The 25,567-nt window shown below is 32.9% G+C and overlaps 4 protein-coding genes across 4 annotated transcripts; 1 reads left to right on the forward strand and 3 right to left on the reverse strand.

Annotated features, from left to right (window-relative positions):
* The first annotated feature begins 1,186 nt into the window (after nucleotides 1–1,186).
* LOC125830944 (piriformospora indica-insensitive protein 2-like) lies at nucleotides 1,187–3,665 on the forward strand. The gene is made up of 2 exons (XM_049510135.1): nucleotides 1,187–1,381; nucleotides 2,445–3,665. Exons 1-2 carry the CDS (start codon nucleotides 1,196–1,198, stop codon nucleotides 3,663–3,665), a joined length of 1,407 nt encoding a protein of 468 aa, XP_049366092.1. The 5' UTR covers nucleotides 1,187–1,195.
* A 2,374-nt stretch (nucleotides 3,666–6,039) lies between these two features.
* LOC125830976 (protein MIZU-KUSSEI 1-like) lies at nucleotides 6,040–7,197 on the reverse strand. Its single transcript, XM_049510172.1, has one exon. The coding sequence runs from the start codon at nucleotides 7,139–7,141 to the stop codon at nucleotides 6,269–6,271; it is 873 nt and encodes a 290-aa protein (XP_049366129.1). The 5' UTR covers nucleotides 7,142–7,197; the 3' UTR covers nucleotides 6,040–6,268.
* Nucleotides 7,198–8,776: 1,579 nt separating this feature from the next.
* LOC125831013 (protein Dr1 homolog) lies at nucleotides 8,777–12,921 on the reverse strand. The gene is made up of 6 exons (XM_049510205.1): nucleotides 12,544–12,921; nucleotides 12,295–12,358; nucleotides 11,141–11,230; nucleotides 10,106–10,200; nucleotides 9,411–9,479; nucleotides 8,777–9,127 (listed from the first exon to the last, which is right to left on the reverse strand). The coding sequence occupies exons 2-6, from the start codon at nucleotides 12,347–12,349 to the stop codon at nucleotides 8,960–8,962; spliced, it is 477 nt and encodes a 158-aa protein (XP_049366162.1). The 5' UTR covers nucleotides 12,350–12,358; nucleotides 12,544–12,921; the 3' UTR covers nucleotides 8,777–8,959.
* An 8,681-nt stretch (nucleotides 12,922–21,602) lies between these two features.
* Nucleotides 21,603–22,967, reverse strand: LOC125830986 (tetraspanin-8-like). The gene is made up of 2 exons (XM_049510184.1): nucleotides 22,390–22,967; nucleotides 21,603–21,964 (listed from the first exon to the last, which is right to left on the reverse strand). The coding sequence occupies exons 1-2, from the start codon at nucleotides 22,885–22,887 to the stop codon at nucleotides 21,662–21,664; spliced, it is 801 nt and encodes a 266-aa protein (XP_049366141.1). The 5' UTR covers nucleotides 22,888–22,967; the 3' UTR covers nucleotides 21,603–21,661.
* Between the last annotated feature and the right edge of the window lie 2,600 nt (nucleotides 22,968–25,567).

Here is a 25,567-nt window from a genome sequence, read left to right on the forward strand (position 1 = left end):
ATAAGCAGAATGATGTTATAGAAAAATAAAAAAATATGATATCAAAAATTCAAATTAATCAAAGTTTAAGACTCGTAACGTTCCCGAACGACAAAAAAAACACACATCATCCTTAACATGCATCACGAGAAAGCAATAGTGCAACTCTGCGATCTGCATGGAAGATGGTCCAAAATCCAATGACGTTATGAGCTGGTCCCCTTCAAAACTACCATAACCACATTTCAAAGCACAACACTACATTATTTGCCATAAAATAATTCAAATTGTTGTAACCTTCACAAAATAAATACACTAACCTATACTCATTAATGCTGTTTATAAACGTTGGCACACTTAATAAAACCATACAACATAGAAGCAGCAATACTAAATGACTTTTATTTATTCATCCCTAGGGCTAAGTTCAAGCTATAAAGGTTGAGAAACTTGTAACTTAGATCACTAATTTGAACCTTGCTAGTAGCTTACAACGTCATCGGATAAGCTTGATATTATAACGATAATTAATTAACGATAATAACTTAATTGTCACTAAATATGATTTCTTAAAGACAATTACTAGCTAGAGCCTATAGCAGATCTAATGACAATTGACTAATACTAGTAAAGACTTTAACACTATTTATTAATAAACACATTTATTATCGCTAAAAATAATTTTTGCTATAGTTAGTTAAACATTAGAAATCATTTTATGTAGAACACGGCATGATGGTAAGCATTTGATCCTAACATTCTCGACCATTAAAAGAAAGCTCCTTAATTTGTTCATATCTCGTTTTCACTACTGACTGGTAGCTCTGCTATTATAGTTCTTAATTACCACTGTGATTATTGCCTTTTTAACCTCGAGCCACATTTCTTATTGTACTTGGCCGCAACTTTTTGTAGATCCTCTGTCTTTTGTTGTTATTCTACAACTTTTTTTTTTTTTTTCACTCTGCTTTACTGCTGTAGCAATAAATAAAGCAAAAAAACAGAAGACAAATTCATATCCTCTGTGCTCCAGCCTCCATTCTCTCCTTATATTTATTATACCAGTTTCAGAGATTCCCAAATTGAACAATTTTCTTTCTGCTCTCTTCTTTATTTTCAGTATGTCTTTCATCAAAGTCCACAATTAATTATAATTTTTTCTTTCAAAATTTGCTTTGCACTCTTCTGTTTCTTGTTTACCAAAATTTTTCACATTATGTTACTTCAGCTTGTTCTTGTTGGGGTGTATATTGTTATGTACAGAGGTGTAGCAGATGCTTCTATATCTCCAATGGAGAAACATGAGAAAGAGGCATTGTACTCTGCTATTCAAGGTTTTGTTGGAAATGAGTGGAATGGTTCATTTCTTTATCCTGATCCTTGTGGCTGGACATCAATTGAGGTACTAATCTTTTGCTCTCGATGTTCTTTTGCTAATTTTCAAGGCTAAATTAGATTATATTAATTCGATATTTTAAACTAAAAATTTATATATTTAAAAATAATATAAAAAATACTATAAATTGTAATTTTTTGTATATTAATATGATGAAGTTAGTCAAAGTTACTCTAAAGAAAACAAGAAAACATGACAACTAAAAAGAAACGAAGAGTATATGATTTCATAATTTGCTAGTTGATTCTAGTCTTATGTTTTTTTTACCATTATTGACTTTTCTTGCTGTAGTTCAAAATCAAGAAAACAGTAATGTCACAAAGCCATGCATGGATGTCCTTAAATTTTTTATTTTATTTTAATATAAAGAAATGGATCTTGGGCCTTACTCAATCGCATAAACTACATCAAAGGAATTAGGATGAGTATTGTTCAAGACATTTGAGATCAATTACCCATCCCATATTCGACTCTTGTGGGCAATATAATGTGGAAGCACAACATAGGTGAACAAAGAATTCGGATGAACGAACTTTGGTAACATGATAAAAAAAAATGGATCTTGGCCTAACTCAAGACAAAAAATGTCTCATAGGTTGAGGATTATTCAAGACCATATAGGAGATCAATTACCCATCTCATATCCGATGTGGGACTCTTAATAGATCAAACTGTCCTCTCAATGGTTGTTAATTAAAGTGAAAGAGACTTTCTCAAATTCTTACTTTTTCTGTTCTGGATTTGCAAACAGTGTTATATGAGTGTGTGTAAGAGAGACATCACTAGTTAGGAGCTTTCCAATTTCTAACACACCTTTTCTGGTAGTACTAGTAAATATATATGTTAGTATTCTATTGGTAATTTGCAATATTTATCACTTTCTTATAGTGATTTAGGCTTTATATTGATGTAATTCATTCCTAAAACCAAGTAGTTATATGCATTGAAATTATCGTTCTTGTATGTTAACTTGACATAACAGTGTAAAAATTCTTTACACCGTAACATAAACTCTTGTCTTAACACTTTAATCAACTCTGTGAACTCTTATTTTTACTATAATTCACAGGGAGTATCATGTGATTTCTCCAATGGCTTCTGGCACGTAACGGATTTAACTATTGGAGACCTATATGACAATTCCCTTCGTTGCTCCCAAGCTGCAGAGTTCACAGAACACTTGTTTAACCTCAAGCATCTAAAAAGACTTTCCTTCTCAAATTGCTTCCTCTCAGATCAGCACAAATCAATTCCCATTTCAAATTGGGATAGTCTCGCGAACAGCCTTGAATCGTTAGAGTTCCGATCAAATTCTGGTCTTATTGGGACAATTCCCACAAGTTTTGGCTACCTTAAGAATCTTCAATCTTTAGTACTGCTGGAAAATGGACTGAAAGGAGAAATACCAGAAGCTTTAGGCAATTTAACTAAACTAAAGCGCCTCGTTTTGGCAGGCAACAATTTTATTGGTCCTATTCCAACTAGTCTAGGAAGATTGACAAATCTTTTGATACTTGACACAAGCAGGAATTTTCTATCTGGTGCATTACCTGTGACTATTGGTGATTTATCTTCGCTCATAAAGCTCGACTTGAGCAACAATCGATTAGATGGAAAATTGCCTCGAGAAATTGGAGGACTAAAGAGTCTAACACTACTTGATCTCAGCCACAACAATTTCTCTGATGGTTTGCCAGAGACATTTCAAGAAATGGATTCCTTAGAAGAACTTGTGTTATCTGACAATCCGATAGGCGATTATGTTACAAGAATTCAATGGAGGAACATGAAAAACTTGGAAATGTTGGATCTTTCAAACACGGGATTGAAAGGGAATATACCAAATTCCATGACAGAAATGAAGAAACTGAGATTCCTCAGCCTCAGTAATAACATTCTTTCAGGAATTATTCCGTCAAAATTCGAGAAAATATCAACTATTAATGCTCTATACTTGGATGGAAATGATTTCACAGGGAAACTTGAATTTTCACAAAGGTTTTATACAAAATTAAGGAGTCGTTTTCGAGCTTCAGGTAATGTGAAACTCTGCTTGTCCCTCGAGTTAACGTCAACAAGTCATGTTCCAGAAGGTGTACAACAATGTGAACAAGAAAGCACAGTAGATAGTAAAGATTCAGACTCCAATTTAAAGAACAAATATTTGAGTCAGAATTCCCACCATATTATAGCTTCTTTGGGGCATTCAGGACATGTTGTTAGTCATTTTACATTTTGTTATGTCGCAAGAATAATACTTATGTCTCTTCCATGGATCGTATTTTTATAAATAAATTTCATGTCCCATTCAATGAGATCGAATTTGGTTATTTCTTCCCTATTCTAGTATGAATGAATGAGATGGAATTTGTCTTTTGGGCGTTAATAAGGCGAATCTAGGATTTTAAGATGAAGAAACTGAAACTTCTCTGGAATCAGGAAAATCAGAGCATTTCTGATGAGCCTATGTGTTATAAACACTTAATTCATCCAATTACACCCAAATCAAATTCGAAATCACCACTCTAAACATGCTTTAAATAAATAAAGTAAAAAAGGCTAAGCTTTATCTGCCTCAAATAATTAAAGAATCTTTGAGTAATGATAACAGAATGATCAAAAGAAAACATCAAAAACACCATGGATGTAATCTTAATATGATAATCTCTTTAATTTGTTTTTAGTTGTAATCAATCCCACTTACACTAAGATGGACCCTAAAGCTTTAACCTTTCTTTTTAGGCTTTAAGAAAAGGGAAAGCCAAGATAAACAAAAGAATTGAGAAAGCCTTGAAATTGGAGAGGGAATGATGGCATATAGCTAAACAACTTTTCTTTGAATTATGGTCAAATCGAAGAAATTTTGGTCTTCTAACCTTTTTTTCAAGTGTGATTAATTATTGGTGAGCCGAGAATCTATCGAAAACACCTTCTTTACCATCACCAAATAGGGGTAAACTGTGTACGCACGACCCTCCCTAAACCCAGCTACTTGTGAGATTATCCTGGCCATTGGGTGAATTGTTGTTGTTGTGACTTATTTTTCGTTTCTTCGGTAGATAGTAGTAGATCCAGAAATTTGTAATTTATAATTTCTTCTTGTAAAAGAGAAAGTAAGTGGGCGTTTTGTTAAGAATTTTTACATCGGAAAAAGGATGAGAATCTTATATGGACTTGGACAATCCTCCTCTCATGAGTTAGCTTTTGGGGCCGAATAAGACCCAAGACACATCTTTGCATGGTATCATAGCCAACGCATTCCAATTCTTTGTTCACCGATGTTAGACCCGTCCACACTCCAGTTAACGAGATATGGGGCGTGTGGGGAGTGTTAAGAATTCTCATATTGGAAAAGGGGTAGAAATTTGGTCTCCTTATATCAACTTGGACAATTTTCCCCTCATGAGCTAACTTTTGAGGTTTAGCTAGGCCCAAGATTCATCTTTACACGTTTGTCCTCTTAAAATGATATTTGAAAATTGAAGTTGAGTAATGTTTGTCTATGAATACAAACTTGAGTTGTTTTTGACTTTTTGTAAATACTTTACACTTAAAAAAAAAGGTGAAAACATGTATTCGTTATTTTTTTCAAATTCTTGAAAATTCGATATTCTGAAATTTTTGGGTCAAATGTGTTTTCTGGGGACAGAAAAAAGTGGGAAAAATTTCATGATCAAACGCCCCGAAAAATTCTGAAGCTGAGTAAGATGTATGTCAGCCAAAGAAATCTTTGGTTGGCGACTTGGCGCTGCTTTTAATGGACTTGTGTGATTAAGCTATAATAGTTTGATTTTCTTGGGATTTTCATGCTTACTTCGATAAAGCGCAGATCAAATTACGCACCAAAACATGTGACAATTAGACACTTTAAATGAGATGCCAGGAAAAAGTAGGTGGCAAATCTTTCAAAATTAGAGGAAAGCAGTCAAGAAAAGAAGTAAAAAGAAAAGCACCAAGCATTATCTATTTGGATGTTTTAAACATGACCATGGTTCACATCTACAAAAGGAAAAACGTTGCCCCATATTGCACTTTTTCACACACATCAAACAAGAGGCGAATTCAGAATTTGAAGTTTATGTGTTATGACTGGCGACACTAATTTTAAATAAATATTGCAATTATAACTGAGTTCACGGTTAAATAAAAATTATTGGGTTCAGGTAAAACCTATAAATTGGCCTCTAGATCTGCCCCACACATCCCACACTTTTTTTTCTTTTCTTATAAGGGCAGTTTTTCGATCTCAACTATTCCATCAAGTATCTACTAATGACCTCTACCGATACAAATATTGTCATAATATTACCAAGTTGTTCGAATCATTCATCAATTCTTATGGTGTGTAGTGACAAAAAACACGGGGAGATTTAGTTTCGTAGCACTTGACAAACTTGTTTTTAGTTTTATGTCTTTTTAACAAAAAATCTTTATTTTTACACATAACAGAACTGAAAAATGACATTTTCGTCAATCCAATTGGTAAGTGGTCATAAGAGATTGTGGAAAAACAACATTTTCGACTAATGATCGGAATGTGCTGCGAAGGACTTGCCACAATCCACAAACTTGGGAAGATAATTTCAAAATTGGTGAATATACAAGTTCATGAAGCCAAGAACACTGACATCAACTTAGAATTAAGAATACAAACACAATGAACAAGTGAAACTGCAAGTATAATTTGGTTATATCAGTAATATATATCTCCCATTTCACCCAAGAAAGAAAAAACTAAAGAAACACATCAACCAGTTTCCAATCTCCTACCGGATTTTCTTCTGAAAACCGAAAACAGAAAGTAAAGACATAACATGACTATATTAACAAACATACGTCTCAATCCCAGACAAGTTGGAGTTGGCTATATGAATCTTGTCTGAGTCTACTTAACTAGACTCGGAGCAAGTAAATACTAAGTTCAGCAGCTCCATCACAATCAGGATTCATCATATAGAATGCCTCTGAATCTCTAGACCCCACAACTCTTTCAAATTTAGCCCTCATGTACATCACATCCCCTGAATCACATTCATCACTCTCTTCTTCGTTCCGCGGTAAAACTCCAACACCCATAGAGATAGGCTCCACAGCTTTCAAAATCTGCAATTCTTTTGGACCACATTCCCTTGTTGTTGCAAAACCACATTTCTTCCCATTACAATAAGTCCTCCATAAAGGCTCATCTATGAGTCTAGTTGATTTCTTCTCGTCTGTCTTATCACATTCCAATGCAATCCTAACCAACCCGGATGACATTTCTTGGACTAGTCCACTTATGGGCGTCGCGAGTTCTACCAAGAAGGCTGGTTGTGAATTGGCATCTTTCTGAAATGCAAAATGTACATGCCCGTTTTTGTGCCCGAAAAGTGTACCCACAACTTTGGTTCCTAAGCCTTGTTGGAAATTTCCTCTGTTTTTACCAAGTGATGTTAGTACTGATTTCAGCTTGGCTACTACTGCTTTCCTCCTTGTTGATGCAGATGCTGAAGCTGATGTTTCTGATTCTTGAATTAACTTCGCGTCGTCTCTCTTCTCTTCATGGATAGTGTTTAAGGAAGGAGATTTGGATATTGAGACTTCTGGGAGTTTCAAAGGAGTGACTGTTTTTCCATCTTTCGTGTTGTTTGTGTTTGATGAGATTTTAACAGATGTATCTTCTTCAACTACTTCGTGTTGTTGTTCTTCATTGCTGACTTTAGTTCTCCAGTTGAACTGTTTCTTAGAGGACAAATCTTGGGAACTCTTTGCCATGATTGTCTTCATTTGAGAAAGTAGGCTGCACCTTTAAAGTGTTTTGGCTAGGAAAATGATTTATTTTCTTTTTTGGTTTGTTAATTTGTTTTGCTTCTAGTACATAGTCAGGGTATAAGAATCTGAAAAAAAAAATAGATAACATATGCTACCCCACAAACTGTCATGGGAATTGGCAGTGACATACAGGAAAAGGACAGGTTTGAGGTAAGGAATTACCCCAGAAACTGAATACTCTTTCCGTTTCAATTTGTTTATCTGATTTTAACTTGAAATGAAATTTTAAAAAGTAAGGAGAACTATTGAATCTTGCTATATAGAATGTACCAAAACATTATTTAATCTTGAGGTGTTAAACATGTCATGTGAAAAGAGACATTCTCACAAGATAAACGAGGGAATAATATTTTGAATTAAAGGAATCTAAGTGAAACAGAGTATAGTGTTATTTCACTTTCTTGAAAAAGAGTGGCTTGACGGTCTATTTCTTGTCTTCAACCAAAACATAGACGAATAAAGGGTGGTGTGGTCACAAAGTAACTGAGAATCAAAGTACCATTGCTATTTATTACAGTAAACATCCCCCAACATAACGTTCTGTATGATGTTTTTTTTTTCTGATAACACTGCAAATTATACCCAGAGGACAAGATCCAGTGATGATGTTGGGCTTAGCTCAGCAATCACTTAGATTCTCTACTGAAGACACAATTATTTGCAATAAACAACAGAGCCACAAATGAAAAAAGTGATTGTGGGCCTAAAGGATGCAGAGGAGCCATTTTTATGTTCAAATTTCCGGAAAGGGAAAAAAAGGAATTGCACTAGCAACAAATAGTGGTGATCTGGTGGATCCAAGTAAACAAGGAATGCCCATTTAGGCAACTTATAATGACCCCTAGAGTTGTGGCCAAGGATATACCATCTTCTATATGAGATAGTAATCCCATCATTTTAATATATCAACATATCCACTAGAATTTCATAAGTGGGATTTAGGGAGGGTAGAGTGTACGTAGCCCTCACCTCTACCTTGTGGAGGTAAAGAGGCCGTTTCCGAGAGACCCTTGGCTCAATTGTAGCAAATTCAAGCTAATAAGGGAAGTAGTGCAAATCATATGAGAAAGGAACAAGAACAACAAAACAATGCAACAGTCGGAACACAATAAACAACAAACTGTCCAATATCACGGACAATAACTATAGTATTACAGCTAGTACGTCACACCTTAACTCTTGAAAAACAAGACAACACTTCATTGCTTACTAACCTTCTACCTTAATACACATCTAAGATCAGGTCCAAACTCCTTTCAAATACCTCAAACCAAATACGAGATAAAGTTAATCTCAAATCCTATCTCGAAATTGTTATCCTTATCCCATACCAAACGACCCTAATTGTATAGAGACCATCACAGTCATCATTCTTTCCCACTAGTTCAGTTTGTGACAATTTTTTATTTGGGTGGAAGTACAATTTTTTCCTCAGTGGTTTCAACTTTCAGCGTAAAGACAATTTTTTATTAGGGCAAATTCGAAAGAGGCACATCCAAAGTGGAGGCTGAGAAGTCGGCCAAACGCGTGAGCTAATGGCCAATCCAGTGACAAAGACGCCTTTTTGACAGAAACTTTAGGGGGACAATCTGAAGCAAATTCTTACTAATTTACAGAATATATGAACATAATGCATCTGAGTACAAACTGAACTAGAGCCCTCACAAGCGGACACATGCGCCAGGAGCCTTTTTGTACACAATAGAAGAGAGGTCCTGCTACTAAAACAGACTAAAGATGCTTTTTTTCCTACACAACAACGAAAAAGTAAAGTTAGCTATTCAAGGTTTGCTCTGCTTCTGAATCTTGGTGCTTGGGGGGACCTGTAACACCACCATTCATCCTTGCACGCGCCTCAGCAAACATCCTCTGTTGCTCAGCTAATGCTTCTTCTTCAGTCATTTCAGCTCCATTACTGCACTTTCCAGCTCTCACAGTGTCCTATGGTAGAAAAATGCATCATGAGGCAATACAAATGATAAAAACTACTGCACTTTGAAATCACTTCAGATGGTTTAGCTACATGTTGTGGGGTCAAGGGGAGAAGAGACTGACTAGGGGGAAAAACGACAAATGAAAAGAAACTGATAAGATGAAACCTTTATGAAAAATAGAAAGAGATGGTAGCGCAATAGATGACACAGCTATTCAACAGCGAAGCTGCAATAGAAAGGTCATCCATATGTCAAAACTAAAGTAAGACAACAGAGGAAGAAGAACTTACCATGGTCTCTAGCTTGTGTTGTTCATATGCAGCATATACTTCTTCAATATATTCCCCAAAACCAAGAACCTGAGAGATCATCACTTAATATAAGCTGCCACTGGCAAACACAATACAAGCAAATTCTGATTACTACCTTTATTTTTCATTCCCAAGTCAACGAAAGGTTATCATAAAATTCACTTGCAAATTATATCAATAGGTTAACATGGAAAGGACACTACATGATTCAAATTCCTCGCTGGTATTTTTTAAGGTACAAAAAAAAGATTTCTGGATGGTCAGTGACGAAAATAAAATGTAACTATTTCACCATTAGATTAAAACTGGTTCCATTAATTTCTGTGGTGAATATAGTCTTGAGACCCAGAGAGAAAACTTGATTCATACATAAAGCAGACATCAGTTAAAATCATGAATAGTATTTGCATTGTTCATTGTCTCATTGATAACACCTGATATCACTTCTAGGGCATAAGAAACAGACTCCAAAGTCAAGAAGCAAATAGTTTGCCATTCTTATTCACATAACTTTAGCTTAGAGGAAAACTAGGTGTGAACTGACCTTTCTCGTCTTGGAGTAAACTGATAAATCATACAGTAAAAAGTGACAGCAGAGAATTGGAAAACAAAACTAACTTGAAGCAGATACACATAGAACTATAGAAGCAGAACTATAGGGTCAGGACAAGCACCTGTAAAGCCTTGAGTACATGTTCGGGTGCGATTGTTCGTTTCTCTTCTCTATTACAAACTTCATTCGATTCCGATGAGATAAGATTAATGAACTCTGCACAACAAAGAAAAAGTCACACATACTTAGCTTAATGAGAAAGAGGGAAACGACTTTATAAAATAAAATAATAATCTGAAGTTGATGCAAGTACTAATAGAAGCAGATTTATTATCTATGTAATATAATTAAAAGGTGATATCCAATCATCCATAGACAGAACAGGGGGGAAATAGTTTAACCAAACCATGTTCAAATAACAAAGGACACATCACCAGCCAGAACATCTATGGAAACAGCAGTTCAGCCACAAAAATATTTCACCAGGTACTTGCACCCTTACACTACTGCAAGCTCCAGGTACATTTTGAACCACAACTCATGACAATTGGGAGAATCACCTATCCTTTTTGCCTCTGCCTGGATTCCATCATTGATCTGTTTGAGTTGTATGTATAATTTTAGAATAAAACACATGATGTCAAAACTTAGGACTTCAAATTCCTTTAAAAGTGTCCACGGTGACCTACTTGATGTCTTAAAGCGTGCTCAGTAGTCACTACCATGCACTTCTATCATACTCTTCTTGTTATGTCTGGTCAGACTGGAATTTGAGGAGTAAGAGGCCTTTAAGGCACACTTCCCCTTCAATCCATAAACTTCGCATGTGAAACAGATTATACACCAACATATTCCCATTAAAATCAACTGGTCCATAACTCACAAGTGTGGCCTAGTGATAAATAAAGTGAGAACAAAATCATGAGGTCCCAAGTTCAAATCCCAGCGGAGCAACTAATACTAGGTGATTTCTTCCCATTTGCAAATTGGCCCGGACATCATCATTACGAAAAAAAATCAGCTTGATAAAAGTTCCCATTAAAATCAGAGAGAAGCAGAGTTGTGGTCATTAACAAACGGTAGTAAACAACAATCATCGTCGTGATAACTAAGCTGAACATAAAGAATTAAACTAAGCAAATTAAAATCAACTCACCTACACAACATTCAATCAAAAGATCTTGAGTATCTCGGGCAACACGAACATCTGGGGGCAACATTTCTTTGATAATTTTTGTCATAGTTGCTGAGAAGAGATACAATGGTTAGTCTAGCCAAGGAAAAGTAAGCCATTAACGAAACTAAGTCATTAATATCAAATTTGCAAAGATTAAATGAGGTAGCCAAAGTTTCAATATCATTATTCACAAGTGAATCATTTTAACACAATGTCAACGATATTTTAACAAAAGTAGCACAATGATAGCTGTCTTTATTCATTACTCATCTTATGAGAAAGATTGACTTTACTCTGGCTATCGACACATAATGCAACAGGAACTTAAGAAACTTCACATAAACATCCTACTTACCATGTCGAGGTAGAACCAAAACAAAGAGCTTTAGATTAGAAAGCACAAAGAATCAAGGTATTAGCTAGCAGGAACTGATTTAAGAATTTAAGACATTGGGCACAATCCTATTTTCAACATAAAACTCAACACTGAGACTAAAATGCTAAATCTTTTCCTGACCACCCAGCCAACTAGCAGTCCTTAAGACAGCACAAAGAAACAAGCTATTAGCTAGTAGGAACTGATTTTAGAATTTAAGAGGTTGGGCACAACCCTATTTTCAACTTAAAACTCAACACTGACACCAAAATGCTACATCTTTTGCTGACCACGCAGCCAACTACGTTGTCGTTTGGATAACCAACAAGCTAAAAGGATCAAAAAACCCAAACTGTACCCTGCAGATGAAGCCACGTCAGGATGGTGATTAACACACCTTGTCCTAGCTAATATCTCACAAAAGCTCCAATATTTTAGACAGGACAGTCATAAGTTAAGCTATTATAAAACTTTCCTCACCAAATAACATGAGAAACTCGTGCAATTTGGTCCAAAGCAATCCAAGTAACAGTAATCAAATATATATATATTTGCTGGCTACAAATTAATACTTTCATTACTTCAATCACTCACTGTGTGTTCATCCACTCAAAAATATCGCAGTTAGGTCAACCAAACATGAAAGGAGGAACAAGAGGAACAAAAAAAATTGCAACCAGAGAAAACTACAAATTAATCTGTACACGAACTGCAACAAACATCGAATAAAGTAAAACGAAGGAAGATAAGAAGAAACCTTTTGGAAGTGAAGCGTCTTCCTTTGTTTTACCAACGATATCCATAGGTTCCATTTTTTAGCCCTTCAAAAAAACAAATAAAAAATCCAGAATCCAAATTCAACAATCACAAACTCATATTAGCATATAAAACGAAAAAAAGCAGAGATCTACAGCTTCAAAAAAATCAAAACTAACAAAATCCTTCAAAAAACAAAAAGGAAAAAGATCTACAGATGCGAAGATCAAATAAACAAAATTAAACTTACCTTACGAAGAGAAAATCGAGAATCTGACAGATTGAAGAAACGAGATCGGAATTAGAGCACTACAAAAAATTAATGGCAATGCAGCCGTGATCGGAGTGGCTGACGGTGGTTGTCCATGGTGGATATAGAGAAGGGAAGTGGTCTAGGGCAAATTTTCTGCAAAGCGCGTTGAACAAAGGGATCTCGACGCGCGAGTGATGACGTGTGGCTCACGATGCAAGGGGTTGTGAATGGTAATCGAGGGGTGGGTTGCACGTAGAAGTAGTGAAGGTGTGGGAATGTGTGAGAAGACATGAAATAATAATATAATATATAGTCCTAGAATTGGTAGGGGATGATGTAATTTTGGTGTATTGAAAATGGAAGCGAAAGGAGTGGAGGGGAGATTACCGATTCTAATGGATCTGTTAATTGAGGCCAACCGTGGAGGGGGGATTGTGCACGAATTTCAAAAACTTGTCAAAGACTAATTTCAAATAAATTAAAAATAAGTTAATTATACAATTTTTTATTTATTTGAATTAGCTTAGAATAACAATATATCAATTATAATCCCACAAAGGCACAAAGAAGGTCCGAAAAGAATAGGTGTATGCAAATTATTTACACATTTATCTCAGTATTTTTATTTCCATAGCTTCTCAGTTTTTGGGGATAAGAGTTTTTGAGTGGTCAATACTTTACACATACGATATAATTGGTCTAACCATCATTCAATAAAAGTTAACTTTAAGTTTTGTTGACACCTTCTTATCACACACAAGACTCGTAATACAACCCTTAATTTCATCTGTTATTCACTAATGTAGTGTGACACATCCTCGTCAATTTCTTTATTCCCTTGGATAGTAGACCCAAGATTTTGAAATTATCTTTCTTTTGGACGGCATATGTATCGAGTCCCACACCCACACCAACTTTATGTGTTACATCATTGAATTTATACTCTAACTATTTTTGTCGTGGTCCTACTTAACTTGAATCCATTAGACTCCAAGGTTTGAGACAAACCTTCAGCTTAATATTAACTATGTCATGAGTCTCTGGTGATGACAGTTCTGACAAATTTCAAGGAAGCATGGCTCGTTGTCGACCACGATGACTGAAACGACGCGAATCACTCTACTAATAAAGAACCAAAGAGCTACCAATAAGTCTTTGGGCAGGCGGGCTGTTGCAATTGTAGAACCATTGGCCATTGATTCTTCCTCACAAACCCTTCATCCCTGCTATGTAGCTCTCTCGTAGTCCAAAGCTAATTCAATTGTATCCGTCTTTGAGGAAAAGACCGAATAAGACTTTGAGCATCAATCAGAACTATGCCATCTATAAATAGCATACAATAATGCACTTTTTAAAAAAAATTATCGAGTCAATGTATATATTACCAAGGAAAATAAAAATAGGCCCATAGTTGAAGAGAAAGTACAATGAAAGTTTCTAGTTATGTTCAAAAGGGGTTATTGTTGATTTTTGGCCATATGACAGAATTAGTCGGGGACTTGAGAGACAGTGGTTTAACCTTGCGGCAGATGTTAGTGGATAAAGTCTGTTTATCTCATACTCTTGAACTTAATGATATAATGTTTTATGATAATTAACACCCAAAAAAAATATTCAGCAATTCGATCAAATGTTGATAAAATTCGTCCATTTAGCAATCACCTTAAGATGGCATAGCGAGATTCAAAGAAAACGCCTACAATTCTTGATACAACCCTGTCGCAGATCGAAAAGGGCTCTAAGTCACCTCACCATTATTATCCTGATCTTAGATACATTGTTCATGATTTTTATTATCGTTATATACGCTACACATACACATTTAGCCTCCAAATTTGTAAAATCTTTCTTAACACTTTATCATAAGCCTTTTCTAAGTTGATAAAAATATGTGTAAGTTCTTATTCTCCTTATACTGCTTCACCAGTCTCCTCACAAGATGAATGACTTACGCAACTAAGCACTGTAGCATGAATCAAAACTGATTCTCAAAAAATACCCATGCTCCTTTTCACTCTCATCTCAATTACCCTCTCTCAAACGTTCATATTTGGCTTAGTAGCTCATTTGTTCTTGTATAATTGTTCATGGTACTCCACCTTCATTCTTAAGACATTCGCCGTCTTCAAAACGACATTAAACAATCCAGTAATCACTTCATATTTATTATTCTAGGGATAAGACACAAGTATCCTCCTAGACTATGACCGAAATTCAGAGACACATATTAACTAAACTAAGGTCCTATTACCTCCTCGAACTCATTTTTTATTTTGTCCACTTTTTGTCTTACGTGGCACACTCTGTGACTCCACATAGTTGAGGCGCATGAGAGATTTTTGAATGCCACATAAGTCAAAAATGTGTACAAAATTACAAAAAAATAAGTTTGAGAAGGTAATAAGACCTTAATTTAATTAAAATATATATTTGAGATTTCGATCACTGTCTGAGTACTTATACCATATATCTTTATTCTATTTGCATTGTTATAAAATTCCAGCAGAATGTCGTTTGACCTGGTTACTCTTCCATACAAATCCTGTGAATAACATAACATTTCCAACCTCTATACATGACCTACAATGAAATATTCACGTAATATGAATATGATGATATAGTTACAAATAACATTGACAACACATTAACAAACATAGAACACTCTAACTCATGTTCTTTTTTTTTTGTATTGAACTAAAGTTCAATCAATAAATATTGTATAGAATAACTTTCTTATAGTGTATTATACTTTTGTCATAAATTTTTGCTTATTTGGTAAAATTATATAAAGAATTAGGCACACAATAATTTTCTTATGAGGATTTTATGTTTATGAACAAAACATATACTTCAAAAATTCAAATTATATGTCCCAACAAAACTTTAATTTCATCTCGTATGATTTCGTTCAATCAAACTATCCTAAAATTACCTTTTGGTATTGAGAGCTAAATCATTAAATCTCATTTCATCTCGGTCAAACTATCCTAAAATTGCCTTTTGGTATTAAGAGCTAAATAAATAAATTAGTCATGTAACCTAAAGTTGCCGCAGGTTTGTCTATATGATTTTATCTCGGTCAAACTATCCTAAAATTATCTTTTGGTATTGAGGGCTAAATAAGTAAATTATGAATGTAACCTAAAGTCGCCGCAACCCGCATGTTCGTCTATATGATTTCATATCATGATTTTATCTCGGTCAAACTATCCTAAAATTACCTTTTGGTATTGAGTGCTAAATAAGAAAATTAGTAATGTAACCCGAAGTCCCCGCATGTTTGTCATAACATGATTTCATAACATGATTTTATTTGGATAAAACTATCCTAAAATTACCTTTTGGTATTGAGAGCTACATAAGTAAATCAGTAATGTAACCTAATTTTTTTTTTCTATATGATTTCATATCATGATTTTATCCCGGTCAGTCTATCCTAAAATGATCTTTTGGTATTGAAGGCTAAATAAGTAAATTAATAATGCAAACCTAAAGTCCCCTTAGGTTTGTCTATATTTAGACGACTGCGGCTCTCTCAAGAATACACAGTATCAAACGGAGAGGTCAGACTTCATCTATTATGTCCTCTCTCATATCATCTTTCAGAATTTTTTTGTTAGATTTTACTTTATCTAATTTTATTTACTCGTACTATATTACATATCTTCAAACTTCTTTTTTATTAGTTTGTCGAGATCTGTGTTTATGATTTCTGTGCAATTTCCGGCAGATTACATTTTGCATTTGTGGAAATCAGATCTGTGATGATATATGTTTGAATTTTATATGTATAGATTTATAGGCGGTATTGAAAATACTGGATTCAGATAAATCTATGCATTCGCCTCTGGATATCGTTTGAGTATTTTGACGCACTCTGTATTTGTTTAGTTGGTTGAAGACACTGGAGGCAGCGGTTCATCGATCTGTTCCCTGAAAGCTGAATATATATGCAAAAAATACAGCAAAAGGAACCGGTCGATAAACCTCTGCATCCAGTGCTTAACCCCTTACTAATTGGTTAGGATTTTTTTCTTCTTGGCAAAATTTAGAAGTATTACTGTCAGTTTTTTAATTCTTTTTTTTTGTTTGTGAATCTGATGCTTTGTGCTGGGATTACAATCGCTTAATTTGTACTCTGCTTCACATTCACTAGCATAAATTGATCAGATACCCCTTCAGTTCCTATTGATATGGGATTTTCCTTTGTTGTCTTGGTAGAATTTTACACGAGGTTTGTGTACTCTCTATCCTTGCAAGACACCTAGTAGGGATTTCACGGAATATATTATTGTCGTGGTAGAATTAGAGTTTTCTTTTTTGATCCCCATTTACTTGTATCGACTGCTGTGAGCCTGTGACTTCCAATAATTTTCCTAATTGTTTGGAGTCCTAAATCTTACATTTTTGGGTACAACAATTTTTTATCATCTAAGTTTATGAGTCGAAAATAAGCCACACACTTAGAGGTCATTTGGTTGGAAAGATAAAAGATAGTAATAATTTTGGGATATAATGATAATATTGGGATAAATCATAAGATTACTGTATTTCATGTTTGTTTACTTGTATTAAATAATATGTTTACTTGAAATCAATTACTCTCTATTGTAATTATCCCTTTTGAACCTGCGACCTTGTAGTTATCCTCTTTTATATACAAATCAATTTCACTTTACACTATAGCAAAGTTAGTCAAAAGGAACAGTGGAAAACATATTCTTTAGGCATTGTAGGTAGAGGCAAACATAGTTGTCAAGTACCAAAATCACTAGAGAATCTATACAACACTTTTAGGCATCTCCTAGTATTATTCTTTTTGCCAAGCTTACTAGTTACTCCCTCTGCTCCTAATTATTTGTCTATATTTTTTTTTAGTTGTCCTTAATTATTTGTTCATTTTGACAAATCAAGAAAGAATAATTTCTTTTACCTATTATACCCTCAATTAATTACTTTGAAAAATGTAGAACTTTTTGAAAATCTTAAGTTTTTAATTCATCCACTTCATAATTAATAAGGGTAAAATGGTAAAAGTCACTATGTCAATTATTGTTTTCTTAATAGGTGTGTCAATTCAAAAGTTGATAAGTAATTAGGGACAGAGGGAGTACTAACTTAGACAAGATTTTTACCTACTCTTTTATCCTAGCATATATACTTTTAGGGGTCGTTTGGTTTGAATACAAGTTATACTAGGATTAGTTATGCTGGGATAAGTTATACTGAGATTAATTATGTTGAGATTAATTTTTGTTGCTTGTTTGATTTGTCATATTCAAACTTATATTCATGACATAATTTCTAAGAATAAGTTGTTTGTTTACAAAAATACCTTTCATCTTATTTAGTTTTTTTTGTTTTTTACATTTTCTTTGTAAGTTTTAGTTATTCATTCTTAAAATTAAATTTTTTCATCTTATTTAGCTTAAATATTTTTTGGTGTGCATTTACATGATTGTGTCGTGTGTTTTTAAAATTAAATTTTCATCTTATTTAACTTTAAAATAAAACTTCCATCTTGTTTAGCTTTAAAAAAAAAATTCAATCTTATTTAGCTTAAAAATAAAACTTTCATCTTATTTAATTTAAAAATAAAACATTCATCTTATTTAGCTTAAAAATAAAACTTTCATTTTAAGTTTATTAAAAGTAAAAGAATTTTATTATAAAAGCTATCTACATTTTAATTGATATATAAAATATAATTTTTAAGTGAGTAATAAACTATTACCCTTTGGGGTGGCCCAGTGGTTTGGGTTTGAGACTTTCATGTTGGAGGTCTCAAGTTTGAAACCCCTTGCCAGCAAAAGCAAGGGGTTTACCTTCTGGGTCGAGCTCGTCGCACCGGGCTTGCCTAGTGCATGTTACCTCTCCTATGTGGTTTGCGAGCTAGTGAATAGGAGCGGGGGTTTTACCTTGTGCGCATCCAAAGAGTAGTGATTGTGGGTTTCCCTTGTCATAAAAAGAAAAGAAAAGTGAGTAATAAACTATTTAATTAAAAATATGCCATTTAGTAGTAGAGTGAACATTTTGAGAGAAATCAAAATATAAATAGCATTATGAATTAGGCAAATAAATTCAACTTATATTATATTCATAAATAAAAGTTATATTTATAAAATGTATTTTTTTTAATAGAAAAATATATCATCTTAAGAACAAGGAATAATTAAGGTTGTGCATGTTATTATAAATGTTGTTAAAAATTATGTTAATATACATGAATGTAAAGTGGTGTATAAAAGTAGAGTTTAAGGAGGATATTTTTGTTATTTTACCTACCTAATCCCAGGATAACTTATCCTGGGATTACTATCCACCCCCAGGAAGGGATAACTTATTTTAGGATCAATTGTTAATTCTGGAATAAGTTATCCCACCCTTGACAATCAAACAACAGATTAATGACCACTTAAAATTTATTTTTGGATTAAATTCTCTTATCCATCACACCAAACGACCCCTTAATTTTTGCCATAAAACTATCATATTTTTAAATTTAATTTTTTATTCTAACTTTTTATGAGGTGATTTATAGTCATATTGAACAATCAGAATGTCTTGCTTTAACATCAACAGATAAAGGGTCTTGGTCACTTTCAAGATGTAGATGACTGGAAACACAGATTCAAGTTGATCACACAGATTTAATTTAATTCCGTTTTATATTACTTAATCTTTGTCCGTTTTATATTACTTGATCTTTGACTTTAAATTTTGATTATTAATATTCCCTCTGTCTATTTTTATTTGTTATGTTGCGCTTTTCGAAAATTAATTTAACTTATTCTCAAAGTTAAATTAGATTACATTAATTTGATTTTTTAAAACAAAAAAAGTAGATGTTCAAAAACTATACAAAAAATATTATACATTGCAATTTTTCACATATCAATATGATGAAAAAATATATCCTAAAATATTAGTCAATTTTTTTATAATTTGACTCTAAAAATGGAAAGTATGACAATTAATAATGGATGGAGTGAGTACTAGATTATACTAACATAATTTGATGTCTGGTCCCACAAATACATCATGAGCCGTTCATGCCATTGATATTGATAAAGATGTGACAATAATAATCACATTGACATTAAGCAATCAATGATTACATTAATTGAATATAGCATATAGTGACAAAATAGTGGCCATCTAATTAACACTACAGATAATGGCTTACAGATGCTGAGTTACCAGTAGCTATGTAGTGACAAAATTGTCCATCTAAAACAATGATTCTGCTATTTTTTTTAAATTAATAGTTACATATAATGAGTCTTTTATCAAGCCTCACGTCTTAGTCAAAGTGAAATTGCGAGAAAATAGTAATGGCATCTTTTTAATATTATTTTCACTGTTTCAATTTATGTGACACATTTTAAATTTTGAGTTTCATTTTAAATAATTTAAAGATGGAAAGTGCTAAATGGCCAGAAAATTAAAAAAAAACTATAGTATTTTTTTTAATTTTAAAACAAACTGAGCTTTTTTCAAATTTTTAGTTAAAATATATTTAAGTTAAAAGGGTAAAAATATTTAAAAAGTTAAAATAGCATAGAAAAATTATCATTCTGGTCAAATTTTCTGGCAAAAAGATTTTTCCTTTGAAGATTTCATGAGCAAATTCTCAGTCAAACTTAAATTATTTGACTCTCGAAAAGCGAAATGTGTCATATAAATTGGGTTAAAGGGAGTACTCCCTCCATTCCATATTAATTGAATTTTTGAGGTGTTTCACACTCTTTAAGAAAAGTAGATTAAGACATAAATTGAACATAATTTTCCATTTTTACCCTTATTAATTATTGTCAAATTTATAATTAAAATAACTAAATATTAATTAATCACTAATTCTAATACTAAATAATGAAGGGTAAAATTGAAAGAACACTCTAAATATAGTCTAAAAATTGAACAATTAAGTTAATTTGAAAAATAAAAAATGTCTCAACAATTCAATTAATATGGAATGGAGGGAGGATTAAAGTTAGGATTCAGAATTTTATGATGAGTTTGGACTTGAAATTCTACCACATTATATCTTATTAATTGGTATATTGAAAATTTGTTAGTTGCATTTATTGGTATTGAAAAAAATTGTTAGTTGCACTTATTTAGTCATTTTTTAACGCATACAAAATTTAATTAAGCAAAGGTTATTGGAGAATCTTCATCGGCTCTAAACATATATAACTAGAATTCTTATGTCAGCTTGGTTATTTAAAAGTCTGTCTACTTATTTCTTAATTTGCATCTTCATCTTTTTGAAAGCTCGGACCATTCTTCTTGATAGATATTTAAATAAAGGAGAACACCTTGCTATTATGAAAATGCTAGTCGTTAGCATACTAGCTCCATAAATCAAATTGAATATAGGAATAAAACCATTTATAACATCAAGTGATCAAGTATGTGATCTTATCTGTGTAGATTTCTCAACAAAAAATGGTCTTGAATTTGAATGAATCAATTGCTTCTTCATTAAATCTTCTCCGAGTCATGATTTTCTTATCTTAAAATAATAATGGAAAAATCTTTCTGGCTAGAAAATTTGGCCAGAATGATTTTTATCTATGTTATTTTACCTTTTTAAACATTTTTACCCTTTTAACTTTAATACCTTCCAACTAAAAAATGAAAACAAGATCAGTTTGTTTTAAAATATATTTTTTTTATAATTTTTTTAATTTTCTGGTTAAATTCTGGCCAAATTTTCTGGTCATTTAGCACTTCCCAATAATAATAGCCATAAGGGTAAAATAAGATTTACATCAAGTCATGTGCTCAAGCCTCATTTGTTACACATTGATAACTTTCTAGTGAAGGACCAAACACATACACAAATTAAAGTATCTCGATTTTTTAAAGTTTATATTTGAACTATCATCTCGACTAATAGTAATACACCAAAATATAATATAACAATCCTGTGCACGGAATATTTATTGTTTGAGAGAAGAGTTGATATCAGTACAAAAGTGGTGATTGTATAAAATTACTAAAATTTTACAAATCAATACAAATAGGAATTTACAGATTGTTTAAATGTCACAGTTAATTAGCCTTAAACCAAATAATAAGCTCCTTCTTATCACTTTGAAAAATAAAATTATGCGTATGGTCTGTATCCCTTTGATCTGTTATTCCTCAAAGCACAGCAACCAATAGAGTAAATAATAATAATAAAAACAAATACACAAAAGTTTAATATTGCCATTTTGTTCCAATTTTTCTGAATGGTTTCGAGGAATGATGCTTTGCATGAATGACAGTCGAAACAGAGCTCATTTTGTGCATTGTTCCAAGTTTTGCAGTCACTGTCTGGCACTGCTGGCCCTGTTTTTGGCATCGTCCAGAATGTTGCGTTTGTAAACTCAAAGCCGCAGTAAGTAGGTGGTTTGCAACAACTTGACTACACCCAAAAAAACAAATAAAATAGAATTAGTGATGTCAAAATCAAACCTGTCCAAATTTAAACGGATTGAGTCGTGACTTGTTTGTTGAATATGGAGTGCCACATCAAGCAATTGATTCACTCAATGTCCCTCTTTTAGGTCCTAAATTTTGATGTTGGGCCTATTTCTAAAAGTTGTGTAAATATAGGTTGAAATTATTTTTCTAAAAAAGGTTAGACTCGTATATAATGTTTGTTCATATATATTTCAACCTTATAAACAAAATCAAATGTCTAAGCATCTATAAAATTTTAGACTATGATCTAATGTATTCTTATAAGACTTTCAGTTTGTTTAAAAGAACAAAAACTATTTGGATCGTGGTCTAAAAAAGTCCATAAGTTATAAATACTGAACGTACAGAAAGTGAAAAAATTGAAACCTGAGCAGCTGGAAGGCTATATTTGTAAAAATCAGCAGGTTTTCCTCGAGGCATCATTTGACAATACTTGAAAGTTGCCATACAACTCTTAATTTCATCCCAATTTTCATCATTCACAACATGTTTCTCCAACCAATTTCCCCAATCTCCAAATTTAGCATCATTTCCACCTTTCCCAGACAATGCTTTAGCCACACTTTTATTCGTCACCAAAATAGTGAAAATCGATAAACAAATCATCCCAACGATGAACATAAACAGAAAAAACAAATAAACCCACAAGAAAAACGAAGCTCTGCAACAAGATCCAATTAATCCCAATAATGAAAGTACAAGAAGTGAACCCCCAAATATTAACAAAGGCATATATAATGATTTTTGGCAAAGGCTTTTAGCTTCATCAGCTTTAAACCAAAGTCCAAATCCTAAGGCCATAATTGCAACCATAAAGGTTAATACGTTAACAAGTGAAATAACGAAATTGCTTACGCGAACCATTTTTTAAATTTTTTATTTTTTTTGAAAAAAGAAGAAGATAGAATGTGAATTAATATGGATGATCGGATTTCTTAGGAATCGACCTAAGAAATCTGATCAATGTTATGTTCTTTGTTACGTAGTTTTTATTTTTCGTTTTGTGTATTGTTAGGTAGCTATGGAGGAGAGTGAAATAAATGCGCAGAAAAAGGTGGAAAATGAAAGAAAATCTTGTATGGTGGAAAATGTTTTACTTTTTACTGTTTCGTTAATAAAAAGAGTCCACGGTTAAATTTAAAGCGTATGCATTACGTTATATTACATATAAGGTAATTAATGATATATACCTGGGTGGTTTATGAATTTGGTAAACTTTTAAGAAAATTCATTATATGTATATAAAATTTATTTATATAATATAATTTTTTAGCGAATAAATGTTTGATTAATAATGTGGAAATTTTATGTGAAGTTGACCTAGCAAGAAAGTTATTTGAGGTTGTGATTTGTGAAATTGGTATTCTACTTTCCGTCAAATTCAGCTATTAGTGAATAATTGGACAAAATACACGTAAAAATCAAACACACTTCAAATAAATCTTAAGAGGTTGTTTGTTAAGTTATTATTAGATCATAAAATTCAATAATGAGTTAATTAACTAGTACAATTATTTAGTTCATTACGTTTAAATAGAGATATTTATTCATAATATGAAAACTTATAATCTTAATCTTATTTTCAATTAATATTAATACAAAATATAAAGACGAACTCAATGCTATTTGTAATGACCCGTAAAGTCGTTTTTGGAAATTATCATATAAATTATCATTTTTACCCCTTTGGATAATTGCATGAGTGAATTATTTTGATAAATCGGTGGAGTTGGTTTGGAAAGTTTTGAGCTATTTATTAATTACGATTATTTAGTGGATGGATGATTTTTAAATAATTAATTTTAATTGGGGGTTAATGGGCCAAGCCCATGTGTAAAACTGAATTACATTAAAAAGGTTTATTACTATTTTGCATAACACTAGTAGTAACCGCTAATCCACAAACGGTGTGACAACAACACGAAGACATCACTTTGCTGCAGGTAATTCATCACCACACCAAAATCTTGTACTATGATTATGGATAGTCATGTTATTAGTGCTATTATTATGTATTTGGCGTGAATAGAATTGGATTTGAGACTTGGTGTCGTGCCGGCTTATTAAATTGAGGGCAAGTTCTTGCTGCTATCGATAATTGTTTATGGGGATTAGTGGCAAGTGTTGTAGGATTGAATTGATGAGAATTTATCATACTAATATATATTATTAATATGTTAGCAGATAAGGAATTGGAATACAATATATGTTTTGCAACATGCGGTTAGAATGTATTTTGGATAGTTGAAGCTATGGTTAATAATGACCTACTGATTTTAGGGTAGTTATAGGCCAATAATTAAATATTTAATTGTTGGGGAATAAATTATAAGAATATAACTTGTATCAATATGTACCGTTCTGGATTGGTTTTTCTGTGAACAAAATCGCGATGTTCATAAATTTGGATTTTCAAGCTTTGAGATATTGAGACATGTAATTAAATACTAGGTGCATGATATCATATGAATACCATTATATTTATGATATTTGGAGAAATTGGAACTTAACCCTAGGCTTGAAATTCGGAAAACATGAGAGTTGACATGTTAATTGGCACCAAGATTATGAACTTGATTATAAATTGAGTGAATTTTTGGGTCTAGGCTAGACCTATAGTAATCTGAGTGTGGTTAGTTTCGAAATCTTATTGTAATTATTAATGTGAATAGATTGCTTTGAGTTGGAAGTTTAACGAAAGGGAAGACTTAAGTCTTGGAGCGATTGTTCAACTATTTGAGGCAAGTGAATTTCTAAACCCTTGTTACGTGTATGGAATTCGTGTATTTCCTTGTGATATGTGTTTAAGGGTAATGAGAGTTGGTGATGGGTTGACTTGTACATATTGATTATTTTCTAATGATGAAAAAGGGGTAATAAAAGACAATGTGTTTAATTGTTGATGTGTGATGTTTGAGATTGAGTTGAAAGGCTTGTTGAATCATTGTTGATGTTGTATCACAGTTGTATTGTTGTGAATTGTGTATTGTTATGAAAATGGTCATCTCTTCATTATTTGTGTGAACATGTCATTTGCATTGATTCTGAGACATGGTTGTGATAAGTGTTATATGATAAGAGGATGTACCATTTCGAGGGACCTATCGCGGGCCGCGATGGATTATATATTTCGAGGGATGTATCACGCGCCACGATGGATACTATATATCGAGAGATGTATCAGGCGCCGCGATGGATGCATGGACAGATATGTCCCCTATTGGTCCCAGATTGAGAGACAGCGGGTGTGCATCATTAGGTTAGACATGCATCACTATACTTGACATTGCATTGCACTTCTTTATTATTGGTGAACTTGATCTTGTGTGTTGCTGATCTTGTGAGTGCCTTTCTGTGGAGCTTGTGACTGATGAATATTGAGCTTGTTGTTGAAGATATGCAGTTGTTAGAGTGTTGTTGTTGAGGATATGAAACTGTTAGAGTGTTGTTGTTAAGGATATGAAATTGTTAGAGTGTTGTTGTTGAGCTATGTTTTGTAAACTGTGAACTATTAGGTTGAGCTGGTTTTATGCAGGTTGTAGTT

Source organism: Solanum verrucosum, unplaced genomic scaffold (assembly GCF_900185275.1).
Source record: "Solanum verrucosum unplaced genomic scaffold, falcon-dt-bn FXZP01000102.1, whole genome shotgun sequence".
Lineage (NCBI taxonomy): Eukaryota > Viridiplantae > Streptophyta > Magnoliopsida > Solanales > Solanaceae > Solanum > Solanum verrucosum.